The following is a 26,713-nucleotide window of genomic DNA, read 5'->3' on the forward strand; positions in this document are numbered from 1 at the left end:
TATTAGGGACCAAGACATTGTGGAGAGATTTAAGGGAAAGGTCTTAACCATCTAGCCAGTGAATTGCAACACTTTGGTGTCCCTTGTGAAATTTTGAAAAAGCTAAAAAGGGTCAAACCCAGTTGCTATTTAGATTGGGGACTTCTGGGAAACCCCAGGGGTGTAGAGCAGTTGGAAAAACATCCAAGGAGAAAGTGATATCAGGCCACTTCCCTACTGCTGCAAGAAAGCTCCCTGGTTACATTCCTGAAGCTCAGCCTGAGCTTTGTCTTTCTTCTTTTAGTCAGCTTCTACCCTTTTCTGCTTGTTTCCCTTGATGTGGCTTGGTAAGAGAGTGAAAAACCAAAAAATCATGGGTAAGAATATCTCGAGAGTCCCCTTTTCAGATGAGGACCTCATCTCAGTGTCAGAAGGGGGAAGCAAGCGTGGGTAAAACAGATGGTTCAGCAATGGCAATAAGTTGAATGCATGATGGGTCTGCCCAGGGCTAAACCTCATGTCCTGGTGGTAATTGGGACAATTAATCCTGTTCTGAAGTTCCCACAGGACACAAATGATCCACAAACGACCCAATTACATATATGGTACATGACAGGTGATCTGATACAGCTATACAGACAGAAAACTGAATCTAAATACCTTCACATGAATCCCAGAAGTGAGGGTGAAGGTTGTTATCTGAACTTGTGGGGCTTTACCCCCAAGCTCGGAGAATGAACCTCCACCCTCAGCCTCTACAGATCTTTGCCATTAACAGTCTCAGAAATCTAGAATTGGAGTTTTTTCCATTCAGACTCGATTCCTGATTGCTATATGAGTTTCCATGAAGTTTTGGCAGCAACATTTTCAGAAATAGTTTGCTAAGGCGAATAGAGAGAGGGACCGGTACAGTGTCCCCTCAGGGATTTTCTCCATTGAGGGGGGGGATTTGAATCAGATTTGGACTGCTTATTTTGAATATTATGGAGCTACATAACAGTACGGAAAACACTGATTTGTTTATATAATACAATAATCTGCAGAATTAGATTGGATATATTAATGCCTCAGTGGGAGGGGTGACATGGCAGAATGAACTTGGGTCTGTTGGTCAACCCTCACTCGCCCCAACCAAACTGAGAGTTGATGGTCTGAAAACCATTTGCTAGTTCTGGGAGGAGGAGCTGTCTCTGGCAATGTTTTCTTTTTCTGCTCCCTGTGTACCTCACCCGCTGGGATTCAATTAAGTTGCCATCCTCAGGAAAGGTATCTATGGCACCTGAACTTCAGAGGCCACCATGAGTCTACCTTCGATTTCATCTCCAGTCTCCTAATGAGGCATCTGATGTAGCTTCGCAAATTCCTTGGCTTTGTTTCTCGAGACATTTGGAGACATTGTTCCCAGAAGTAGTCAAAGAGCATCCTTGCTGTCTTTTGCGCTCTCTTCCTCTCAGCTTATCTTGACTGCCAACTGTTAATCGGAGCACACAGCCCTGGGGGAGGAGAGATTTCTCATTATCGCCCCCCTCTTTTTTCTTTTTGGAGGCAGCTGGGCAGCCTGTACATTAATAGATTAGTTTCAAGATTTGAGATTGTTAACAGCCAGAATAGGATCCTTGTTGGATTTTGTTTGGTGCAGTTGCCATACGCATCAGTGAGGAAACAATCACAACTTTTATTTGGCTTAAGGAGCTGCTCTTTCTTCAAGGTAGAGTATAAGTTTGGTTTGCTTTTATTAGATGGTAATGATTTCAAAGGCTTTACCTCTTGCAGGAATGAACTGGAATCATCAGTTTTCCATGTAACTAAATAGAATCACCATGATCAGAAAGAGTTTAACTTTGAGTGTCAAAATGCTGATGACAAATACAGGGTAGACCTTGATATATTTGGCTCTGGGGGCAGATGTTAGAATAGCTGAACATTTTCTTTGATCCCATTGGTGACTAATTATGTGTGCGTTCTCTATTTCTGAAAGAATTGGTTGAGATTTGGTTCCAATTTCTTGACAATTTACTTATTGGAGGATTTATTTGGGAAAGGGGGCTGACTTTGCTTGGCTTCTTAAGACATCCAAGAGACGGTGCAACTGACATCACTGTGGACATGGGGATCAGTTATTGGGGGTTATTGAATCTACTTCTGCCCCTCTCTATTTGTAGTGGTCAGCTTTCTGATTCTTTTAAAGGCTATATGAAAATTTATTGCATGGTGTTTGTTCACTGAACATAAGTCCTTCAGTGCCTTGGAAACTAGTTTTATTTCCAGCTGTGCAGGTATTTGGGAGGAAGATGGGCTGATGGAAGATCACATCATGCCTAAGGGATCTTGCCATGTTCAAGACTAAACATATGACCTGAATGTTGGTATTCTTTAAAAAAAACATGACATTTTGAGATGCACCTCCTGAAAAATCCTGCCTGCTTCAGGTTGACAGAACAGCCTGAATGAGATGTGACGAGACACTAACTCAGAACATCTAGAAAGTATGATGGGCTTCCCTTCACTGGATTAACTGGGTTCCCTACATTAAGTAGGGGGTTGCCCTTGATGGCCACAATGCCCCCTCCAGCTCTAGGAGGCCCTGATCCTGTTCCTCTGGAGAAAAACCCCTTCGATTCAGTCCTCCTCCTCTGCAGTTCTGGAAACAGATTCTGGCCAGAAGTACCCCTTTTTCTGGTCCTGAAGACCAGCGATGGTGATACAGTTCCTGGGATTTCACTTGAGTTCATCTGCTTTCTGCTAGAGGACTGTGCGGCAGGTTTGGTTTCATGTGGGATTATGGACCAGCAGGATTTTATCAGCTTTTCTGATTGCTTTCAAATTATTCCAGAAAGATTATACAAATGTAGCCAAAGCTGATCGTAAAACTCACTGGACTGATAGCTGCAAGACACACGGATTGATTGTGAAATTAAAATCAGAGGAAGGATCCATGGAAATCGCAAGCTGCAACCAATGCTAGTTTTACTCTATTTGGTTTCCTTACCCTAAAAAAGAGTTATTTAAAATGTCAACATTTGTAGGCCTGGAAGACATCCATTGGAGAGTTTGATTTCGAATACTGTATGTAGTACAGGTTTTTCTCACAAATGAAGGCAAATTTACATGTCCCAGGATAATGTTGCAGGATCCCATCCAGGTTGGTCACTGGGACCAGTGGCTTTGTCTCCCGAGCTTTTGGACTCATGCTGGACCCCATCCCCAGGGAGAAGTTCTATCTCACCAGAATGTGTGCTTTGGGCTATTCTGTGTGTGGTGTTTATATGGTGCCCGGTTGTGTGTGGCTTTTTAGTTGTTGATTGAGGTGTTGATGGTCTGCTATAAAGCTCCTGGTTGTTGTTTTATTGTGTTGCCAAGCCCTTGCCTCCTGAGTACTTGATAAGCTAGTGGTAAATGAGCATTCTTGTTGATGCTGTTTGGCAACACAACAGTCAATGACTTAACATCTGGCCATCAATAGCCCAATAAACAACTAAAAAGCCACACACAATCAGGCACCATATAAACACTACACACAGATTAGCCCAAAGTGCACACTCTGCTAGAGTGAGGTTCCCTGATGATGGGCTCCATCAAAAGTCCAAAAGTTCAGAAGCCTAAACCTCTGGTCCTGGTGGCCATCCCAGATTGGATCCAGTTTTTGTTGTTGTTGTTGTTCACTAGAATTTGCCATGCAAAAGGAATTTTTCTAGTTTATAAATAAATATTTCCATAGATTTTAAGTAAGAAAAAAATATCTCTGGGTGTGTTAAAAACAGTTTTGTTAAGCCTGTAGATTTAAAAATCTCCTCTGGGGGATATTTCTTGGGTGTTTATGAGGTGCTCCTTAATGAGAGATAAAGGGCAGTTTTTGGATGGAGACCACCTGAAAATCCATGTTTGGAGGCTAGACTGGGCAGTCAAAACATCCCAGATGCCAAGGGAATGTCTTTCCACATTGTGGTCTAGAAAATCACCTGGACCACCCAGAAAGATGCTGGAGTTCATTCAAGGAGATGCTTATTCTCCATCTCACCTGCATTTAGCCTGGAAGGGATCCTCCCTAACACTTGAGGCAGTTGGGAAGAGCCTTTGCTGACTCTGACTCTGTGCATGCCCACTTGGTGCTCCCTGCCAGCCTGAGGACAGGGTGGGGTTTGGGGGGGGCTGTGGGCAATCTAAAAAAGAGGCAGTCAGAGTCCAGCAGCAGGAAGGAGCTGAGAATTACTCGGCAGGGGGTTCCAGGAATAGCCACAAGGAATATCTGAGAGGAAGCATTCATTTGGAGAAGAGAACTGAATGGCTGGTTTCACACTTTGTACAAGACCAGAGTTGACATGCTTGACATGCTGTGCTGTTCTAAGCTGTAATATAGTTTGCTTTGTTTCCATATACTCTAAAACTTGTAACTTTAAATCATAGACCGCTTTTCAAAATATGGTTTCAACAAATGTTGGCTTCATGCAGCATTGGAACCCAAGAATCCAACCAGTCCGGTTGGAACTGGAGCTGGGACCCATTCCACAGCCCACCCACACAACCCTGGTTTAATCAGAGTTGGTGATTGTAGAGAAGTGATCTGGATTACATGTCCTAATCCATGCCTTGTTTTATTGAATAATCTTGCTTTATTGAATAAGCCACAACTAACTGGAATATACATGAGCTGGGAGCCAGCAATTGTGGCTTGGAAAAGAATTCACACAACCTGTGAAGTCTGAAACAGGCCAAGCAACAGTGGCTGAGGATGAAATATGCCCTGATCTCCAGCTGAGCAGAAACCAGAAGATAATATTCTCTTCTTTCACCTGTTTAAGGGAGCTTGTTGGAATTTAGACAACCATACAGCTTGACTTTGGGCAAAGATTTCCTGCCCTAAGCAGAAGTGAACTTACAAGACAAAAATCCACCTGGTGTTTATTTTTTTGAAACAAAATCTTCCAAAACAGTGAGGGACTTTTATTTTCTCAGTGTTTCTGCTTTCTCCAATTGTAAAAGCAAATTAAAAGGTAAAGGTTCCCCCGCACATGCGTGCTAGTTGTTTACGACTCTAGGGGCCGGTGCTCATCTCCATTTCAAAGCCAAAGAGCCAGCGCTTGTCCGAGGACGTCTCCGTGGTCATGTGGCCGGCATGACTAGACGCCAGAGGCGCACGGAATGCTGTTACCTTCCCACCGCAGTGGTCCCTATTTTTCTACTTGCATTTTTACGTGCTTTCGAACTGCTAGGTTGGCAGAAGCTGGGACGAGTAACAGGCGCCCACTCTGTTACGCGGCACTCAGGATTCAACCCGCCAAACTGCCGACCTTCTGATCGACAAGCTCAGCGTCCTAACCAGCAGCATAAACACAAAACAGAACTGTAGAAGACTTGAGGCAGCTTGAGCTGGGAAGACGGAGGCCAGAAGAACAGAAGTGAGCAAGCTCTTTCCAAGATGCCAATTTTCTCTTGGCCAAACACGGTGTGGGATTTCTCTTATTGCAACCTTCTGACCCCATTCAAATTCTAATCAAATCAGGTCCCAATAGTGCCTTCGCCTTCCCACTTTCGCAGAGAGACCAATCCTTCCGTTTCCAGGATGCGGAGGTTGCTTCAAGCTGCCTTTCCCTGGGGAAGGTAAGTGTTTTATCTCGGCTGTGGCTAATTCTAGGCGTGTGACGGAGGCCAGGCTAAAGGAAGAGAGAGGAAGGCTGAACCATAGCAACCACAGCAGTAAAAGACTTGTGTAGCACAAGTGGGCAAATATTTGGTCTGCACACTTAGGTTGTGTGTTTATACAAAACACGCGTGGTTTAGTCAATTAATCCAATTCTCTGGGTTGATTGAGGTGCCGAATTATAATAGTTCAGCCAGTGGTGTTCTGAAGAGATAGTGCTAAAAACAGAATATTTTTTTTCTTCCTTTGGAGGTATGCAAGTTTTTAAACAATGTGAAGTTTCTTTTAGAAATCATTGTTGCCCATTTTGTCCAGTTCTGCACTCCCAAAAGGAAGGAAACCTACCCCTGATTTGGGGCACTTTTGTTGTCATCCTCTTCCTCAGCCTGCTCTCCCCCCACCCCAGAGAAGAGAGGCAGCTGGGAACCTGCGACCAGAGAGGGGGAAGCAAAGGAAACTTTGCAAGGGTGTTTTATGGAGGAGGAGAGGAACAAGCGGATGGATCCTACTGAAGGGAGACTTAGCAAGGGTGATTTGCCAGGCAGGTGAGAGACATAGGTAAGCCACACCTGGTACTGATGCAAATAGAGCAAATATATGTGGAAGATGGCCTTGAGAGAGAGAGAGATGCAGAGGCCCTTGCCTAGGAAAAAGGGGCTGAAGCTGAACTATCAGATAACATTTGAAAATGGTGACCAAACTGCATTAAATTGACTAATTGCTATCCATTCTTGCTTATCAGTGTTGAGACAAACAATGCTGGCAGAGGACAAACTCTTTATAGGGTTAAAAGTGACTGTAAAGACTTGGATAAGAAAGTAAAGTTGCAGATAGTGTCTTTCTTCATCCATTCTTCCTGTTAATTATCATGGAGCAAGAAAGGTTCCTGGAGGTGAACAATTGCCTAGAAGATGGTGGCATCAAGAAAGATCTGGATTCCCAGACCAGTCTGTCTACCAACTTAAGGCCCATTAGGGATTGCACCCCACAAAGCAGATGAAAATATATTTGATTTTTTAATAAACATTTTATTAATTTTCTAGTTTTACAGTTAAATACTTAATAAACAATCTCTTGTCTAGGTCCATTAGTAATTCAGTGGTATATATTAACTTCTTCAGTCTAGATCCATTACTACACCATCTAATGTTTCCTTTCTTCTTCCGGTAGTACCTGTTTTCCCACACTAGGCAAATACAATTCTTATTGTTATTAATAAATATACAATTGAATATCAACATCTTTCTTACATTTTTCTAATAACATCAATAATATCATTTTAAGATATCTTTTCTAACCAAAACATATCTTAATTCAGGCATGTCAAACTCCTGGCCTGTGGGCCAGATGTGTCACGCCAAAACTGCGACATCACGTGACATTGCAGTTTGACATGCCTGTCTTAATTGCATTTGTACTTAATATCCATATGTTCAATCAGAATCCTTTCGCTTTATTTTAATTTTAATTTCCCATCAGTGTTCAAAATATCTGTATTGTTTATAATTTCAAAACAAGTTATATTTGGGTAACCAAAGCTCCCCTTATTCAAACTTCTTAGCATTTTCCTGTTTCCCTTCTTATACCAAAATCTAATGTTCTAATTACAAATCTTATCTTTTTAGTTATGATAATACTTATATTTCTAGCAATTATCTATTCTCCACCATATTCAAACATCTAATTAATAATATAATATCCCATTTAATGGGTCAAAACCTCTATTTTCTTCAGTCTTACTCTAGCTTTCTTCCTTTGCCAACTAACTTTCCAAGTCAATGCATTTGAATCATCATTTAATTCTTCCTTTGTTTTTGTGTATATTGTTTGGAATAAGAAAGATCATTTGATTAAAGTATTTTTGGAAGAATACTCAGTACATTGATATTCATTAATCAGCCTCCCTCCTCTTTCAGTTCCCCACAGTTCTCCTAACAGCTCTATCTTCCATTCAGTCAGTTCTTCCTTTTCCTCAAATGTGTTCTGAAATCTTGATTGGTAAAGTGTCTTTTCCATTTCCACTATTATCGCTATGTCTTCTAGTTCTTCAATAGTCTCAGTCGGTCTGTTAGTTCCTTCCTTTAGGTCCTCCATCTTTGGATCTGCTTCCTCTAGTTTTCCTTCTATTTCCTGGGTTGCTAGGTCCTTCTTTGTAGTCATTTTCTGGGCTTGTAAATTTAGATTATAAAATTGTTCTTTTATCTCCTTTGTGTTATTTTTAGCCTCATCACAAGTTAAATAAAGCAATTGTCTCTTGTATTGATTTCAACATGGAGATAATTTCTTTCTGAGCTTCATCCATATTTTCTTGGTGGTATATCAATCTGAAGAATTTGAGGACAGGTGTTGAGGATGGTTTTTTACTATTTAAAGATGAGTATGGGACATCCATTTTATTTTTTGTAGGTGGTCTTTATAGTAAAAATTGTTCATCAATCAAAGATTTATAATCAAAAATATTCCATCATCTCAAGCAATGATATGTGTTTCTCCTGCAGGGAAATAGTTTCACAACACAGCTCTGAAAGTCAGTTAATATTTATATTCATAGTTCAGGCAGACTGGTTTCAAAGTAGTTTATCATCTCTGGCACACATATAAGCAGCCCAAGAGTTGTGTTTTTTTCCCCTTTTCCAAGCTGCAGTCTTCAAAAGTGAAAGTTTCCAAGGACAGCAAGAATCTTACCTGAATCTGGGCTTCAAGCCAGGTTTCCTTTAAGCATAACAAATTGTAGTGCCATACTTTGCCACTAGATGTCTTTAGTGCCATTTTTAGCTTATTAAATCCAAATTTATATTACAAGCTTTTCAAGTCTCATTTTTTAAAAAAAGTCTCAAAAGCACTTTTAGTTCCCAAATTTCAAAGCCATATTATGTGTATTAATTCCAAGTTAATCTTGTAATTTTCTCTATTTTCCCCCCAAGCAATTAGTTCACCATGTTTGGAGCATTTTTTCCCCAGGAAAAAGTCTTAAGAGTCATAAAGAGAGGATAGGGTCCCACCCAATTTCATCCACGTTGCTGAAAAGTTGTTTGTTGGTGCTTATTTTCTTTGGTTGTTAGCAGCTTCTGACTGGCTACAGTAGCCAGTCTTTTCCCCGCCAGTTTGGAGAGCTTCCTCGGATCAAAAGAAAGGGCTGTCTCCTCCTTGGTTGTCACCTCTTCGGGGTGACTTTTGACCCTTTCCAGGGTCCCCAGCGGGGCGAAATCAAGCATGAAAGATGGAGCCCTGTCTTCCTGTGCCTGTCTTGCCGCAACATCAAACCAGAAGTTGAAAATATATTTACTGAGAGCCTTGTGAACCTTATCAAACTTTAAGCTTGAATTGACTGAAAAGGAGAGGGAGTCGAAATCACAGGCTCAGTCAGATAACTTCTCTGCAGAAAACATGCCTGCCCCTGAAGCAGGAAAGAGTACTTTCAGATGCTCAATGCATGGAGACAAATCCGTGGAGACTCCCCCAAACTCCACTGTTTGTATAATGCACCAATGGATAACAAACAGGAGGAATTAGGAATACTAATATGGGAAAGTAGGATGTAACTTGTGAATCTAGTGCCTGAAGGGTATTGGTAAAGAAGCCTATATGCCCACGCTCAAATTCATGTCCTTGAACGCAAGAACTTGTTGAAAGCATCTGGTTAAGATTGGAAGGAGCAAGAAATAAATGGATACAACTGAAAAGTTTTGTATATGCCATCTTTCTAGAGCAGTTGATGGGGACAATATCTTTCTAAGTCAACTTGCCAAATTCTCCAAAGGACATGTCAATGGGATATTTCCAGTGCCTGCTGGAAGACAAACTCCGACAACAGATCATGAAAGTTTCATTTTTCAGAAGCTGGAAGAAGAAACAAGGGAGCCAGCTATTCTGGACCTAATCCTGACCAAGAGAGAGGAAACGGTGGATGATCCAAGGGAGAGACACCTTGGGGAAAAGTGACATTATTGGCATTTTAAAAAGCAGGGAAGGAAGTGCTTTGTCTTGGACATTATAAACAGTAGAATGATATGGACAACTGTTCAAAAAATCATTTATTGGGACTGCAGAGTTGTGCCTCTGGCGTCACAGCTCACAGCTGTCTGTCTAAAAAGAACTTCGGAAGGTGGAAGACTAGAGTAATGGTAGCCCCAGTATTCTGAACCCTGCTGAGTGTAAAGGTGGAGGTTCCCATAGATGACCTGTGTCCTCTGGACATTTCTGAAAGTTTAAAGTCCTCATTTTTGTACCACAAGTATCTTAGGATCACATGAGGTTGAGCTGGCATTTGCACTTTCCCCCTCAACCAAAATTGGACAGCGATGTCCATAATCTTGAGTGGAAAACACCCATGTGCAAATTCATTCTTGGCTGCCCAAGAATGATTGTGTCCCCTTTGTTAAGTGGTAGGGCCAGCTCTGCAAGGGAGGACTCCGAGGCCAAGAAAAAGAAGGGTTGCTTTGGAAGCAGACGGCCACCTGCCCTTTTGTTACCCACCAACGCAGGCCTGCCAAAGCAGCTTTTTGCATCCGATTAAATTTTGCATTTTCATCTAGCCAACAGCAGCTGCTTGCTCTCTCTCCCCCCCCCCAGCATTTAGAAGGATTTGTTAGTTAAATGCTAATGCCACCAGATAAATGATGCAAATGTGAGGTGGGAGAGCTTTATTTTCCAGTCAGCCCAGGGAAGCTTGGGGACAAGCCTTTGAAATATTGGGTAAATATACAGTATGCTGGGGTCATTTTGTAAGCTCAATAACCTTTAAAGAAAAGAAATGGACAATGAGTCACACTTGAGCTTCTGAATCTAGATTTATCCCATGAAATTTATGGAAGAAAAATTATTTGACTGGCAAGAGATGTAAGCTTAAAGTTACAAAAAGCCCACACGTTTTGCAGAAAAACTGCTTGCTTGCTTATTTTAAAGATCCCATATTTCACACAGATCATCTCTGAATTGGAAAGCTATCTTTAGTGGTTGACATATCTTTGCAAAGGATCTCCCCCATGTCTCTTCTCTGAATGATGGTGGTTAGGCGTGGTCCAACATGCAGATCTTACAGAAGGATGGTGACTTTCAACCTCCAGCAGAACTTTGGCAAGCCTGGGAACCCCAAAGAAGAGAAGTGGGAGTTAGGGGACAGATGGACCTTGCACTGTATGTCCCCAGATGCACAAATTCAGTGAGAAAAACATGGTAGCCAAGGTTTCCTTCGGCATTCACTGGCAAAGGAGTCCAAAACCTCTTAGATATTTACCACTTCACCACTTGCACACTTGTTTTTTTCCATTCTAATGCCCATAATCCCCAGCCACCACAGCTCTCAGGCCAGACTGAACACTGCAGCTGGGAACCTTCTCTCCAGGAGAGCGGAAGTCCAGTGGAAAGATCTTTGCATTGCCTGGTGCCTGCTGTGGCTTCACAAGGCAGGCTTGAAAAGAACCCCCCCACCCACCCCCGGGTTGCCAAAGGGCTAGGGTCTTGAGTGCTCTTTGGCTTCTGGGACACAGCAAAGCTTTGCGACTGGTCTGCTTCTTCTCTGCCCAGTGTGGTGGTGGACCTGCTCCCCCCTCTCCCCCTCCCGCTCTCTCCTGGGGATATTCACCAACCGTTCAGCCTGATTTCCCCTTTGCTGCCACTTTTGGGCTAGGGCTGAATGCTTACTGCCCAGAAGGCGGGAGGGAGGGGCTTCTCAGCCAGCCCTTGAAAGAGGAAGAAAACCTTTAATCGCCAGGCTTGCAACAGCTTCACAGACTGAAGCGAATAAAACCAAGCAAGCACATGCCTTTGATTATAGCAGCATGTGTGACAGCAGGACTGACGAACAATGAAGTCATATTTCATTAATTGCCTTAGTTGGGATTCCTTGGGGCCAGTCCAGCATGTTCACCAACCATTCTTAGCAACTTGAGCTCACTTGTTCTTTCCAGGTGACCATAGTTTAATTCCCATTCCTCTGCCATCCTCACCTCTTTAATACAGAAATATCAATTGCAAAGGTACACATAGAAGCCTAATACTCACCTTATGGGACACATTATGCAGCCTTTCCTTTGCTATAGTGATGGAAAGAGGTTACAAGAGTTTTCTTTCAACATCCCTTTGGTCTAGTTCAGGGGTAGGCAACCTTGGCTCTTTCATGACTCGTGGACTTCAACTCCCAGAATTCCTGAGCCGGCTGGAAGTCATAAAAGAGCCAAGGTTGCCTACCCCTGGTCTAGTTTGATGGCAAATGCCAGTCTTGGGTTTTATTTGTAGCTATTTTGGTTTTTGGGGGGATTACTTGTTGGTTTTGACATTGTTGATTTCCCTATTACGTTTTTGGCTCATCCAATGGATTTTAACTGCAGATAGCACAGATGAACAACTGTTCATTTATCAACCATTCAAAGATACTGGAAAGTCATTTATGACCATTTTTACACTTACAATCATTCCAGCATCCCCAGGGTGACATGAACAAAATTCAGACACTTGGCAACTGACTCACATTTTTGACAGTTGCGGTGTCCTGGGGTCCTTTTGCAACCTTCTGACAAGCAAAGTCAGCGGGGAAGCCAGATTCACTTAACAACCGGGTCCCTAACTTAGTAACTGCAGTGATTCACTTAAAAACTGTGGCAAGAAAGGTTGTAAAATGGGTCAAAATTCACTTAACAACTGTCTCACTTAGCAACAGAAATTTTGGGCTCAATTGTGTTTGTAAGTCGAGGACTGCCTGTACTGTTAAATCCATCCATCCATCCTCCCTGGATAGAAATTCATGGAGAGTCCAAGGTGCCCTTTGATTTTCTCTCTAGCTTACACAGGTAGTCCTCAATTTACAACAGTTCATTTAGTGACTATTCAAAGTTGCAACAGCACTGAAAAGTGACTTATGACCCTTTTCCACACTTACGACCACTGCAGCATTCCTAGTAATGTGACCATAATTTGGATGCTTGGCAACCTTGGCAACGGCAACTGTCATAAATATGAGTCAAATATGATCCTGTGATCACCTTGTGTGACCTTCTGACATGCAAAGCCAATGGAGAAGTCAGATTCACTTAACAATCATGTTACTAACTTAACATTATTCACTTAACAACTGTGGCAAGAATGGTCATAAAATGGGGCAAAGTTTACTTAACAAATGCTTCATTTAGCAAACAGAATTTTTGGACTCAATTATGGTCATAAGTCAAAGACTAGCTGTATTGCAGGCAAAAAATATTATGATGGTTGGAGTAACTTCTGTCTGAAGCTCTTTGGACAGGAGTACCTAGAAATGAATGAAGCCTTTTTTGTGTTCTCTTTAGACAGGCATCTCTCCTCCTTCCTTGACCAAAAGATCGGCAGAGACCAGCCTCCATGGATGAGTGGGATGCCCCCCAGTGGAAAAAGGAAATTGAAAGCCTTAAGTATCAGTTGGCTTACAAGCGGGAGGTGTCATCAAAAACAATTCCTGAGTAAGTTCACTAGATACTATTTTGTGAAAATAGAGAATGTTACAAGCCTGGAGTTTCTAGCCCCTAAAGTTGCAAACAAAAGGTCTGAAAATGAGTGGGAAATGTGCAAAAGGGGGAAGGGCTAGCAGGAATTTTGATTATTCAGTTTTTGTTCCAGTAATTATGTGTCAGTCTTTTTATTTGGTTTCAGAAGAATTTGAACAGTTAAATAATGAACAGCTCCATTCAAGCAACAGGTTTGAACATTTTGTTTATTTGCAATTAGTATACTGCATGAACTGCACCTGCTGGTTGAGCAGGATTCCATGCAAACTTGGAAAATGAGTTCAGAAACAAGTTAACATGGAGGCTGGATTTGCACATTTACATTTCCAGATTTAATTTCCAGTTAGAACTGGAAAGATCCAGTCTGAAATCTGGCAAACTGCAGCCAGATCTAGGCCAGATTTTCCAGTCTGTTATTCTAACATTCTGGGTGTTGAAGTAGACCAGGGGTCTTCAAACCTGGCCCTTTTATGACTTGTGGACTTCAACGCCCAGAATTCCTCAGCCAGCGTGCCTGGCTCAGGAATTTTGGGAGTTGAAGTCCACAAATTATAAAAGGGCCAAGCTTGAAGACCCCTGAAGTAGACCAAACCAAGTTAGATGATGACTTTTGATCAGAATAACATATTGATAAGCCTCTGTGCAGGGAAATCAGGCTGGGAATTCCACTGCTGGCATTACTTTGCATCTCTGTAAAGAAATCACCTCTGCTATGTTTTGAGGCATAATTTTCCTCCTTCTTTGATACAGAAGATGATTTGATGTAGTGGTCAAACACACTGGACTAGCAACCAGCTGTGTTTGTCTTCCTTTAGACACAAAGCCAGCTGGGTCTTTTAGTGTCACAGAAGGCAAGCTGCTTGGACCTGGTTCATGTGGGGTGTACATTATTTGCATGCTACATCCAGAAAACTCCTGCTTTTTGTGATATCAAAACAAAAAATTAAGGCTCTGTGAAACAAAATTTTGTTGCTCCTACTCACACTTGATTGTTGTTTTTAGTTGTGAAGTCGTGTCTGACCCATCGCGACCCCATGGATGTTCCTCCAAGCCTTCCTTACCGTCTTCTGGAGTCCCTTTAAGCTCACGCCTTCTGCTTCAGTGACTCCATCCAGCCACCTCATTCTCTGTCGTCCCCTTCTTCTCTTGCCCTCAATCTTTCCCAGCATTAGGCTCTTCTCCAGTGAGTCCTTCCTTCTCATTAGGTGGCCAAAGTATTTGAGTTTCAACTTCAGGATCTGACCTTCTAAAGAGCAGTCAGGGTTGATCTCCTCTAGGACTGACCGGTTTGATCGCCTTGCAGTCCAAGGGACTCGCAGGAGTCTTCTCCAGCACCAGAGTTCAAAGGCCTCAATTCTTTTTTCCTGCAAATTCCTGCTTGCAATTGTATTTAGAAGTGATTTAGCATCACTTTTTAAAGATGAGAATGTTACTCCTGGAGATCGAGTTTCATCAATCTATATAACAACAATTCAAAGTACAACACTGGATGCTATCAGTGAGAGATCTTGCTTTCTGTTTCTTTCCAGATTCCTTAAATGGATCGAGGATGGGATTCCAGAAGATCCATTCCTGAACCCAGAACGAATGAAAAACAACCCCTGGGTGGAAAGAGGAAAATGCACAATCCTCTAGTTCATGTTCTTAGCACAGCACTGTCCCTGATTGACAAATGCTTTTCTTTGGATATGCTCCAAAACTGCATAAAAACAGAAGGCTCCAAAATTATTTGCTTGCCGCTCTGGCTAAATCCTCATTCATAGTCCTTTGTTAGTGCTGGGGCCTTAAGTAAGGACTGTGTTAAAGGCTTCCCAAACATTTGGTCTCCTGGGCACTATTGGGGTGGGTGTGGCTTAAGTAGAGATCCAGCTTCATGCGCAAGGTGGCTCCCTCTGAAATTCTGACGGCACTGAATTTGCAATGTCTCCCAGCTCCTGGCTGTGCGTTTGCTTCCAAGGGGTTGTCCTACAGAAAGCCGGATTATCCTTACCGGGGATAGTGGCCTGGCCATCTGTTGTGTGGTGGGAGAGAACTAGGATGAACATGGCTTATCTTTCACTGGCACAGAATGACAGGAGCCTCCAGTGCCACATTGTAGTATGTTAGGACCTGCTTATTTTAAACATCTCGGTTCATGATTCGGGAACCATTGGGAGGGATAAATTTGTGTGGAGGAGACTTCCTATTTTGAATCACTGCAACTAAAAGAATGGAAATTAATTGTAATCAGAAAGAGTGAAGCAGAATCAAAGTCCTTCTTAGGAACCCCACCAATTGCTCTTTCTTGCAAATCTAATTTTGTTTGCAGTCTTCTTTCTTTTTTAGATATAAACATACATTTTGTAAGCATTTTATTTTTTTTCTATTTTAGGAAATTCGGTTTTGCAGTAAAAACTGCATGAGTGTAATATGTTTATAAAAATGAAATAAAGCAATACTAAGCATGTCTTTATTTACTCCAAAATAGGATTTCATACAAAAAATCCATTAAAAATTCCTCCTTTTGCCTGATTTTTCATTTCAATTTTTGTTTTTTAATTGCTAGAGCAAATCTTTAATATAAATGTTTCTTCGAACTGCATTGGAAACACCTTCATTGAACCGGAACCAAACGTCACTTTGCCCAACTGCTTTTCCAATTTGCTTCTCTACTGTATTTTTCTCAGGCACCTGATTAGCTTCTAGGAGGAAAAAGGAAAAGAAGAAATGGTAGCCGTCAGGTGTCTGTAAGGGCTTCAACGATCATAAAGTCAAGCAACTGAAATCTCCCCCCTCCTTTATGTGGCTCGGTTGATTAGGTCTGCCTTGAGCTGAGAACCAGAGAATGGTTCAGGCTGGTTAAAGAAGGCAGCTCTGACCGTGATCAGTGATCAAGGCTTGCAGCCTGATGATTTCCTTGTTGTTGGGTTCTTCAACTTGTCCCACCTGAAGGGGAGCTTAAGGTACGTTTTTCCCCTGAGCCCTGCAGGGGAACAGTAACAAAAATAGCCCTAACCCGCTATTTGGTGGGACAAGTTGAAGAATCCAAGGACAAGGAAATCATCAGGCTGCAAGCCTTGATCACTGATCATGGTTAGAACTGCCTTTTTAAGCAGTCTGAAACATTCTCTGGTTCTCAGTTCAAGACAGACCTAATCAAGTCAGAAAATCAAGGTATTTTTATACCACGTCCCTCATTGGGGTGCAATCACCGCAATAAAAATTCACAATTATAAACTACAGAAAAATATTCAAGTTGGTATAATCACGATACATTTATCGTCACTGCATAAGGTTAAGAACCACTAACTTAGTGAGCTAAAGGGGCTTGACAGCTTTTCATCGTTTCTGTCAGCACTTTAACGTATTAAGAATTTTAACAGAAAATATCACGGAGGGGATTCCAGGAATGCTGCTCTATGGTTGTGGGGTGTATTGCCACTGAAATCTCATCCACAACCTTCCCTGTCCCCCTTTTGGGCACCACAGGGACGAGACGGGCTTTCCTGGGGCTGAGCAACCCTTCCACTAAAGCTCAAAACTGCTACAATTTCCATGCTGTAAGTTTCACTTTCACTTTCAAACCCAGTGAATGCTACTACTGGTACGGCCAAGCAAGGATGATTCTCAGCATGCTTTAACGTGAGAGAGAGCACGTCTCGCCCTGCTGCCCCTGCAGAGACAAAGAGTGAAAGGGCTATGGCCAGGGGTGGGATTCAGACGGTTCGCACCAGTTCGGCAGAACCGGTGGCTAATTTTTTGTTGCCCAGGCCCAGAATGGACTTCTGGAAGTGGCATCCACAGAGAGAACCAGGTGTTCACCTATATCCCACCGCCGGCTGCAGCCCACCCAACGCTTCCTCTTCCCCACGAGGGTTATTTCCCTGAAGAGACATTTCAATCCAAGCTGAGCTGTACTTTAACCCACCATTTCCTCACAGGAGGGGCCAGGAGGTTTCCCTTCAGCCGAAATCTTACCTGGTGAAGGGACGGCCTTTTTCCTGAGGACGACCTGGCCAAAGAAGTCTCTCTCTGGCTGGGGGAGGGAAGCAGAGACCGTCAGCAACTGCTCTTCTACTTTTCTCAAAAACATCCGGCTGCAGCTGTTTCAGTCTCCATTAGGGCATGAAGGTGCCCTACTTAGCACCTTCATTGCTGAATTTCTCTCTACATTTTTCAGCCATAAAAAGAAATGGGAAGTTGACCGGTACAAGGCTAAATTCAACTTTAGCTTTATGGTCTTCATTCCCAAATTCCCCCAGGACTCCACCTAGACCCCACTGATGATTTTAGATAAAATGGGTGGCTCCCGGCTGATGCTTTGTTGGGAAATGTGCCCCCCTGCCCAGAAAACCTGGCATGGCCAGGCTTTCTGAGAACTGGGTCAATTTATACTAGACCTTTGCTAGTCTGAGGGAATGAAAAATCACTAATAAAAAAAACCCTATACTAGAATTGGGGGACTGAAATTATGTTTTTCATTTGCAATTTGTAATTTTTCACGAAGCAGCTTCCTTACTTAGTGGATGTTTTGATGGGTCTCCAACTCAAGTTCCTTTCCAAGACTGCCTAGCAACGTGTTCCAGAATCTTTAACTCTGCAGCTCATGCGGTTTCTCGGGCTAAAGAGTGTTGGCTTTCTTTATGCACAATTTGCCTCACAAGGCCACAGGTGCTTTGGCCAAACTCCGCAATGCTGCACCATCCTGCCCTTCTGGCTCTTATGTATGGTCATCACCTTTTCCTCAACTGTCGCTCTCTTCACAATTTGGTCGAGACTTTGCTCGTGGTTCCTGATCCTGGATTTGCGCAGCTCCCCACCTGTCCCCGCTTCAGGGTTGGTTTCTGTGGGGAGTGACCTGGCCTCTAATGCCTGAGGGAGGGCAGAGAAACATTGGGGTGGTTAGGAGGGGGGGGGAATAAAAGAAGGGGAAAATTCCATCAGTTTTACCAGAGCTATATGCAACCTTCAACTGTTAGGCTTAAAATTTACTTAAAATAAAAATGTTTTATGATCCGTTCCAAAAGGCCCCCATTAAATTATCTATTTTCCCCAAATTGTTTATTTTTTAAAAAAGAGCAGATTAAAAACATTTGTTTTAATGCACCACGGATCACCTCGGGAGTGATCACCAACGCTACAGACTTAGTGGCAGATTTAAGATATGGGATGGGCAAAAAAGGAAAAACAAACAAGGATCCGCCTGCCTTTTTTTTTACTGCTTCCCCCCCATGTTTCTTCTCAGAAGCCCTCTGGATATTCTATCACAATGAATAATAATTCCACGGTGGGGAAAGTGAGGTTGTGATGGGCAGGTGCAGCCAATCACTTTGGACTCACTCTTTGCAAAGGAGGCAATGGAACGAGAGCTCGGCTCTTCTGAATTACCACCAAATGCCTGCCAACCTGGTGGCGTCGGGGCATGGGCATTTTGCAGGTTGAGACCAGGTCCAAAGGTGCATTTGGAGCGCGAGTCTTACGACCTGCCAGCTCCTCAGAACCAGCCAGCAAGCCCGCCAGCGGTACCTAGGGGCTTCCCAAGGGAAGTCGATACCTGGAGAGGGGCCTCCATCTGCCTCATCTTCTCCAGCTGGATCTCTCTCGCAATGAGCTGCTTGGCCTGGTAAGTCAGTGGTTTCCGAAACGGGAGATCAGGAAACCTACAAACCTCTTCCACATTCCTGGGGTTTACAGCCAAGGCAGCAGTATTATTATAAAAGGAAACAAGACCCAAAGCATGTTAAAAGCAAAACACAACTTTTCACACTTGCACTTTCATTTGAATACAATTTGGAATTTGGGTCACAACAATTTTTGTAAAATTCACTGAAGTAGGAGTTGCATTCGTGGCATGTCCGCTGACCAATTGCCATACCGTCTCTTGGGAGAGCACCGAAAAAAGCAAAGTCCAAGTGCATGCCTGCCTTGTGCTCGCCCCACATCTGCCATGCTCCCCACGGTGTGCTGCAGTTGACCTGAGCACAAAAACGGGACGCTGCCGCACCACAGGGCACAAAAATGGGCTGCTGCTGCACAGGGCATGGAAACGGGGCACTGCGCCATGCAAGAACGGGGCAGGGCTAGTATCACACTGGCGCTAGCCCCGCTCTGTTTGCATTGCGGCATCCTTGTGGTCTGTGCGCATGTGTGTAGAATGCTTTCCTTCTTTTCCTCCGGTCCACCAACTGAGAAAGGTTGGGGGACCTCTGATGTAAGATATTCCCCAAAAATAAGAGCTAATGGGTCTTTTGGTCAAAAATAAAAATAAAAAAAATAAGACTGAAGTCTTATTTTCGGGGAAACATGGTAACATAGTTTTGTGTACCTCTTTTATTGTTCTTAAGTATTAAATACATGAAATCATAAATTACCTTTACCTTTATATCTCTTTTTTATACTTAAAACGGTCATTAGGGCAGAGAACTGGTTGTTAAATTATTTGAATCCCACCACTGAACAGACCCTAAGCACTTTCAGATTCTGGCTATGAGACGCCACTTGTGAACATAGCCTTGTATAAAACTCCTGTGTGCACAACCCTGGAAACCAAAGGGATTTTCCCAGAGTTGGTTTTCTCAGGGAGCTTAGGTAACTAGGACTCAACCATCCCATTTGGTTCTCCTAACATTAAGCATTTAATCAGCTGGTTCTTCTGCACCATAAAACTCAGGGTCCAGCACCATCACCACTGGCATGTCTGATTTTCACAAAGGGTCCAGACTACGCTTGCCTGAGATATTGTATTTCCAGGGAGAACAATTGTGAAATCATGAAAAACCTATCTGCTACATGAAAAGGTGGTACTTACGGGTCAAGCTTATAGATGTACTGGCCTTCGGGAGTCTGCTCCTGATGGTAGGTAAGATTGTATGTCAGCATAATATTGATCAGCTGTGACAACTGCTCCTTTTCATTCTGATTGTACAGCTGTGTGTTCACCTAAGAAGATAAGAATCATCCCAAGTTCCATCTTAATTAATATTTTGCTTCTTCCACCACCCAGCAAGCAGGAGACAGAGAACCGGATCTCTGTTCAGTAATATTTGGGGAGAGCTGCCCTCAATCTGAAGATAATGTAAAGGCTTCCTCCATGCATTCATCCTATCATCCTGTATAAAAGCAGCCCAAATTCATTGCCATGTCTTAAGGACATCAAGAGTTCTGCTCGATCAGGGAAAAGCTCAACTTAGTCCAGTGTCTTGTTTTCCACAGCAACAAAACCATGCTGCTGGGATGATTGCAAGCAGGAGACAGAGGCCAGGCCTCCTCCCATGCGTGTTCTCCAAAACGGGCATTTGGAGGGATGTGGAGATATCATGGAGTGCCAACAGGTTTTACCCATTGTCAGAACCCTATCTTTCTATGGGCACAGGGTTTCTTGTTCTTTTCAGGTTCTGCCATTCTCCTGGGGGGAGGAGGAAGCTTGGGGTTGCTGATGTGTATTTCCTTTGCTTTGTTCCTTGCTCTATCCTCTTTGATGTTTCTCTATCCGAGTGAGAATGGATATGCCTCCGGCCACCTGCCTTATCTCCAGACACGGAAGAAGCGGTGCAGAGAGAGCTAACAACCTTGGAAGCGGCGCCTTATCACTCCGTTCCCACAGCGTCTTCACACCTGCAGATTGGATTGTTTGAACTGTCCGGATGGACATTTGGGGCTAGGTTACCATTGACTCTTTTGACCTATTGATTCGCACGGGAAACTCTCAGATCCTGCCTTCTATTCCTGCTGTCAACATCTCCCAATAAAAGTTCCTTTTGAAATGATGTCCGTTTCAAGAGTTCTTTCCTGGGAGGACTGATTGAGGCAGGTCCTTACACCAGCTTTTCTCCACTAAAACCATCAAACTAATGGTCAATGCTACAACTTATACAGAATGAATAATCATGAGGTTATGATTATTAGATTAATGCTTCCTAATTATTTTTCACACATTAAAATTTGATTAAAAAAATAGGAAACTTCTGTAATCCAACAGATGGTAATTACTAAGGTTTAAACAATTGTTTCGCCTATTATTATTGCTTAATCTTCAATTTAATTCACAGTCTGTAACTGGTAAAAACAACAGTTCAAGCCCTAACCAAGGACCTAAGAGCTGTAAAGGTAACGTTTAAGTTCCGAATAGGGTGTTCTTTTTCCAGAGTCAGTTGTAATGGGGGTCTCCTGATACTCGCATGTAACACCTCTACTCCGCGAGCTGCATTGGCTTCCGGTTGCCCTCCGGGTGAAATTCAAGGTGCTGGTTATCACCTATAAAGCCCTACATAGCCTGGGTCCGGGGTATTTGAGGGAACACCTGCTGCCGGCATCAAACGCCCTTCGCCCAGTGCGCTCCCACAGGGAGGGTCTGCTCAGGGTCCCGCCGGTAAGAGATTGCCGGCGGGTGACACCCAGGGATAGGGCCTTCTCAGTGGGGGCGCCTGCCCTCTGGAACCAGCTGCCGGTGGAGCTGAGGACTGCTCCCGACCTCCGATCATTCCGCCGGGGCTGAAGACCTGGCTCTTTGAGCTCTCGGGCCCAGGCTGAGGAGACATTCATTTTAATTGGGGTTTTTAATAGTACAGGGTTGATTTAATATTTTTTAAATTGGGTTTTAACTTTTGTATGGTTGATTTTTAACTCCCTGTAAACCGCCCTGAGTCCTCAGGGAAAGGGCGGTATATAAATGCAATAAAATAAAATAATAAAAATAAATATTCAGGTAAAATAAGTTCAAAATTTCCAGCCCTGCCGAAATTTTGAAGTGCTGCAAAGAGAGCATCCCTACTGAACTGCATGAAATCTTCTGCCTTTGGTGGAGGCAAGGTGGAGTACAAAAGGACATGAAGGATGCAAATATCGTCACACTGTATAAGAACAAAGGCGACAGGGGTGACTGTAACAACTATCGCGGCATCTCTCTTCTCAGTGTTGTAGGGAAGCTGCTTGCCCGTGTTGTACTAAAGAGGCTCCAGGTGCTTGCAGAGTCTATCCAGAATCACAGTGTGGATTCCGAGCCAACAGGTCCACCACTGACATGGTATTTTCCCTTAGACAGTTGCAGGAGAAATGCAGGGAATAAAGACAGCCACTTTTCGTAGCCTTCATAGATCTTATGAAGACTTTTGACTTGGTTAGTAGCGACGGCCTATATAAAATTCTCCCCAAGACTGCATGTCCACCTCAGCTCCTCAACATCATCAGGTCCTTTCATGAGGAAATGAAGGGCACTGTTGTTTTTGATGGCTTAACATCACATTCCTTTGACATTCAAAGCAGAGTGAAGCAGGGCTGCATCCTCGCGTCAACTTTATTCGGGATCTTTTTTGCCATCATGCTGAAATATGCTTTTGGAACTGCAACAAAGGGTATTTATCTCCAGACCAGATCAGATGGAAAACTCTTTAATCTCTCTAGATTGAGAGCAAAGTCTAAAGTCCAGCTGAAATGCCTACGGGAATTCCTCTTCGCTGACGATGCTGCCGTTGCTGCTCACTCTGCTGAAGACCTTCAACAACTTATGGACTGTTTTAGCAAGGCCTGCCAAGACTTTGAACTAACAATCTGCCTGAAAAAAAACACAAGTCATGGGTCAGGATGTGGATTCACCTCCGTATATTACAATCTCTGCACAAGAACTGGAGGTCGTCCATGACTTTGTGTACCTCGGCTCAACTATCTCCGACACTCTCTCTTTAGATACTGAGCTGAATAAACGTATTGGTAAAGTGGCCACATTTTCCAGACTTACAAAGAGAGTATGGTTTAATAAGAAGCTGACAGAACATACAAAGATCCACGTCTATAGAGCCTGCGTCTTGAGCACACTCTTGTACTGTAGTGAGTCTTGGACCCTTTACGCACGGCAGGAGAAAGCTGAACACCTTCCATATGCGCTGTCTGCAACGTATTCTTGGCATCACCTGGCATGACAAAGTTCCAAATAGCGCAGTCCTGGAACGTGCTGGAATTTCTAGCATGTATACACTATTGAAACAGCGACGTCTATGCTGGCTTGGGCATGTCGTGAGAATGGCTGATGGTCAGATTCCAAAAGATCTCCTGTATGGAGAACTAATGCAGGGAAAGCGCCCCAGAGGGAGACCAGAGCTGCGATATAAGGACATCTGCAAGAGGGATCTAAAGGCCTTGGGAATGGACATTAACAGCTAGGAAAACTTGACCTCTGACCGTTCAGCCTAGAGGCTAAAGGCGCAGCATGGCCTTCTCCAATTCGAAGAGACACTGGTGTGGCAGGCTGAGGCAAAGAGGCAGTCCTGGAAACAGTGAAGTCTGGGGGTTGGACAGGGGACAGATTGTACCTGCCCTCAGTGTGGAAGGGACTGCCACTCTCACAGTGGCCTTTTCAGCCACACCAGACGATGCTTTAGGACCCCTTTCTAGAGCACGATACCATAGTCTCTCGAGACTGAAGGATGCCAATGATGATGATGATGACTCTTTGAACTGTCTCTCCCTTGATGTTACCTTGGGGTGAGAAAGGAATGTGCCTCCAGCCTTCTGGCTTATCTCCCGTTTCGGAAGGGAAGGTGTGAAGACCCAACAACACTGATGCAAGCATGGGAAAGACCTGCGTTATCAGCTCCTTTCCCACAGCGGACGTAACACCTGAGGATTGGCCCATTCAAACTGACCAGATGAACTATTGGGGTGGGGTTTGCTTGGGACTCTTTTATTTATTTTTTACAAATTTTATTGATTTTTTAATATTACATTCACCTATTTGAAAAGCAGTGTGGTGGCTGGGTAGTAGTAATTCATAAAGATATCATTAGTACAGATTTCTGATTGCTATCATAAACATTTCCTCTTTTTCCCTGTCTATTTGTGAATTTATACTGTCTATTTGTGAATTTAAAGACAAGTCTTATCCTATCAATCACATAAAAAATAACTTACATATATCCATAGTTTTTAATTTATACATATTCTAGTTGTTTTAACATACAATCTTTTAGACAATGACCTAATGAATTTTTCAATTTTAATTTCCACTAACATTTAAATGTTTGATAATCATTCCCAAGATTTTTAATATACTCCCAATTCATCTATCACCATTCCTCACAAAATCTAATATTCAAAATACACATCCTGTTTACTTAACTTCTCACCCTCTATGTCAACAAATTAAGGATACAAGATATCCTTCCTTTTTGCTAATTTTCAGTTTTCAGTAGTAATTAAAAAAAATATTTCAGTATTTAATACTTCCTCTCTTCCTCTTTGTATCTGCTATCTCTTGCTTAAAGTGATAATTTTCGTTTTTAACGGTCCATATATACCTATTTATTACTTTGAACAATAAGTTTTTAGCTTATCTACATTATTCACCTTTACATGACCTTTATGCACAAATCAATATTCAAATTAGCTATTAGTATTTATACTGCTAAATTTTAATGACCAATTTTTTTCCTTTATCTCAGTCAATAACAATGTCTTGTGTTCAACATGCACATCTTATCTATTTAAGTACATTCTGTTTTAGATTTCAATAAGATGTTCGAAACTCCATTCTTCTTGAGTCTTATTCTGGCTTTTTTCCTTTGCCAAATCATCTTCCATGTCCTTGTTTTTGAGTCATCGAACCAATCTCCTTGTAATATCATGTATATTAATTGATACTGGCAAAACCATCCGGTCGGCATTTTTTTGAGAGGACTTGTAGATCTAGTGGGTCGTCTCTTTATTCTTCCATACTGACATGGTTCTACTGAATTGTTTATCTTCTCATCCAACTGTTCTTTTTCTAGATCTTCTAATTCCTTCTGAGTTGTATAAGACACCTTTTTCTTTTTCCAAGTTGTCTTTTCTGGATTTTCAAATGTCAATATTTGTTGAATAGTATTCTTTTGTCATAGCATTTAAATTTCATTTTTTCTATTGTATTTTGTATAGATGGTTCTTTAGTTGTGGTCAAAGTTTGGGCTTTCATATCTGGGCTGCCTTCTTGTTCCTTCAAATAGCCTCTTAGTACTTCATTGGTAGTGGTAAGAGTTTGAATTAGTGTTTTCAACATAGCGAGAATTTGTTGATCTTTATCCATAAATTTTGTTCCTGGCCTTCTTCCATATTGGTATTTTAAACTAAAGGCTTTAAACTTAGAAAATCCAAGAGAGAGATTTTTTTTCCTAGTTAGGGAACACAGAGCCTTTCACAGCTGTTGTTCCAGAGCTGTCAAGGTTATGTATCTTATCTATTTCCCCGGGGAACTCAGCCAGGCCCCTTTTAAAGTTTCCCTTTGAGTCCCAAAGTTATCTTAACCTTTTCAGTTTTTCTTTTTTTTTTCATAAGAAGAAACCCAGATTTCCAACAGAACTAAATAATGAAAAATAAGAAATAAAAAATATTTCAGTCCACATGCTTTAAGAAATAAAGTTCCAATTGGCATTCAGTTACTTTTTCAACGTTTAAAACGCCCCTGGGTATTTAGCTGCCGCTCTTTCTGGAGAGAGGGCTAAAGTCCCCCTTCCCTCACAGCAGGGGGCAGAATGCTAAGCAGCTTAAGGAGGTACAGAAAGTAATTAGGGTGTAAAAGAGGTAAATCTCACCCAGTCTCTTCCGCACTGCTTTAAGAGTTGCCAGGTGGAAAATGTGACTTCACAGCCTAGGGACAAGCCATAACGGCCGGTCCTTTTGTCCGCCAGTTTGGAGGGATCGCCAGATCTAAAGGGAGTGTTGCGGCTCTCCCACGATCGCCCCTCCTTGCTGGTCGCCTCTTCAGGGCGACTTTAGGTCCTTTTCAGGGCCCCCCAGCGATGTGAAACTGGATGGGGAAGAGAAAGCAAGTCTCCCAACTGTCCATAGCGGCTGTGTGGCAAACCAGAAGCCTCCTTGGGACTCTTTTAACCTATTGATCTGAGCGGGAAACCCTCAGATCCTACCTATCATGCCTGCTATTAGCTTCTCCTAATAAAAGTTCATTTTGGAAGAAATTGCTTCCATGAGTTCTGCTTTCTTAGGATGAAGTTTTGAAGTGGGCCCTGACATTAGGCAGAATCTGCAGTAACAGTCAGCCCGGAAGGAAGACCCTTACCGGGGGACTTAGCAAATTATGTCAGATAATGGAACGGAAAGGGAAGAACCTGTTATTGGGGGGGGGGGAAGCCTCCCACCAAACCCCTGTGGATACAGCTCGAATCAAGCTCGTCAGCAGAGGTAGTGGTCGCAGAACGTCGCCACAAGCTCAGGTGGTCGATGGGTGTTGGGAAGAAGGAAGACTGGAAGAAGAAAGCCAGAAAGGTGATGCTCAGACGAGGCAGTCATCAACCAGGTTGGAAAGTCGAGATTGAGAGGTCACTCTGCCTTAGCAAAGACGAGGATGACCAACCACCACGTTCCAGCCAGTTTTTGGAACAAGCCATTGACATGTTGAGAACTGCTCTAGACTCCATGAGGAAGGGGAAAACTGACCCACGTCGGGGCATCGTCAACCTAGGCTCCACAGAAGGGACAGATGAAGGGGGGGCCCGAGCCAGCAGCCATCACAACCGCCGCTGCCACCCCTGGCCGAGCAGCTCCTGCAGACGGAGATGAACAATGGCACAGACGGAAGAAGGGACATCGATTCATCCGAACATTCCTGCCACTGGAGGTAAAGTACCGCATGGAGCCATAGTGCCTGGGATTTTTCCTA

At 43.0% G+C, this 26,713-nt stretch overlaps 2 protein-coding genes across 4 annotated transcripts in view; one reads left to right on the plus strand and one right to left on the minus strand.

The window, feature by feature from the left end:
- The first annotated feature begins 1,598 nt into the window (after positions 1 to 1,598).
- Positions 1,599 to 15,384, plus strand: GNG13 (G protein subunit gamma 13). The gene is made up of 3 exons (XM_081338423.1): positions 1,599 to 1,687; positions 12,898 to 13,047; positions 14,622 to 15,384. The coding sequence occupies exons 2-3, from the start codon at positions 12,950 to 12,952 to the stop codon at positions 14,725 to 14,727; spliced, it is 204 nt and encodes a 67-aa protein (XP_081194549.1). The 5' UTR covers positions 1,599 to 1,687; positions 12,898 to 12,949; the 3' UTR covers positions 14,728 to 15,384.
- A 143-nt stretch (positions 15,385 to 15,527) lies between these two features.
- Positions 15,528 to 26,713, minus strand: part of CHTF18 (chromosome transmission fidelity factor 18) — a 43,419-nt gene continuing 32,233 nt past the window's right edge. Inside the window, exons 18-22 of one of the 3 annotated variants that reach the window (XR_014027816.1) lie at positions 19,880 to 20,010; positions 18,626 to 18,752; positions 17,809 to 17,943; positions 17,050 to 17,238; positions 15,528 to 15,773 (exon numbers count right to left, since the gene is read on the minus strand). Coding sequence is in view for 2 of the 3 variants with exons in the window: in XM_081338417.1 (XP_081194543.1) it covers positions 15,634 to 15,773; positions 17,050 to 17,107; positions 17,809 to 17,943; positions 18,626 to 18,752; positions 19,880 to 20,010 (591 nt within the window). In the remaining variant the exon portion in view is untranslated. The remainder of the gene's footprint in view (positions 15,774 to 17,049; positions 17,239 to 17,808; positions 17,944 to 18,625; positions 18,753 to 19,879; positions 20,011 to 26,713) is intronic. The other 2 variants (XM_081338417.1, XM_081338418.1) reach the window with 2 other exon arrangements.

This window comes from Vipera berus, assembly GCF_964194415.1.
Source record: "Vipera berus genome assembly, chromosome: 13".
Classification (NCBI taxonomy): Eukaryota; Metazoa; Chordata; class Lepidosauria; order Squamata; family Viperidae; genus Vipera; species Vipera berus.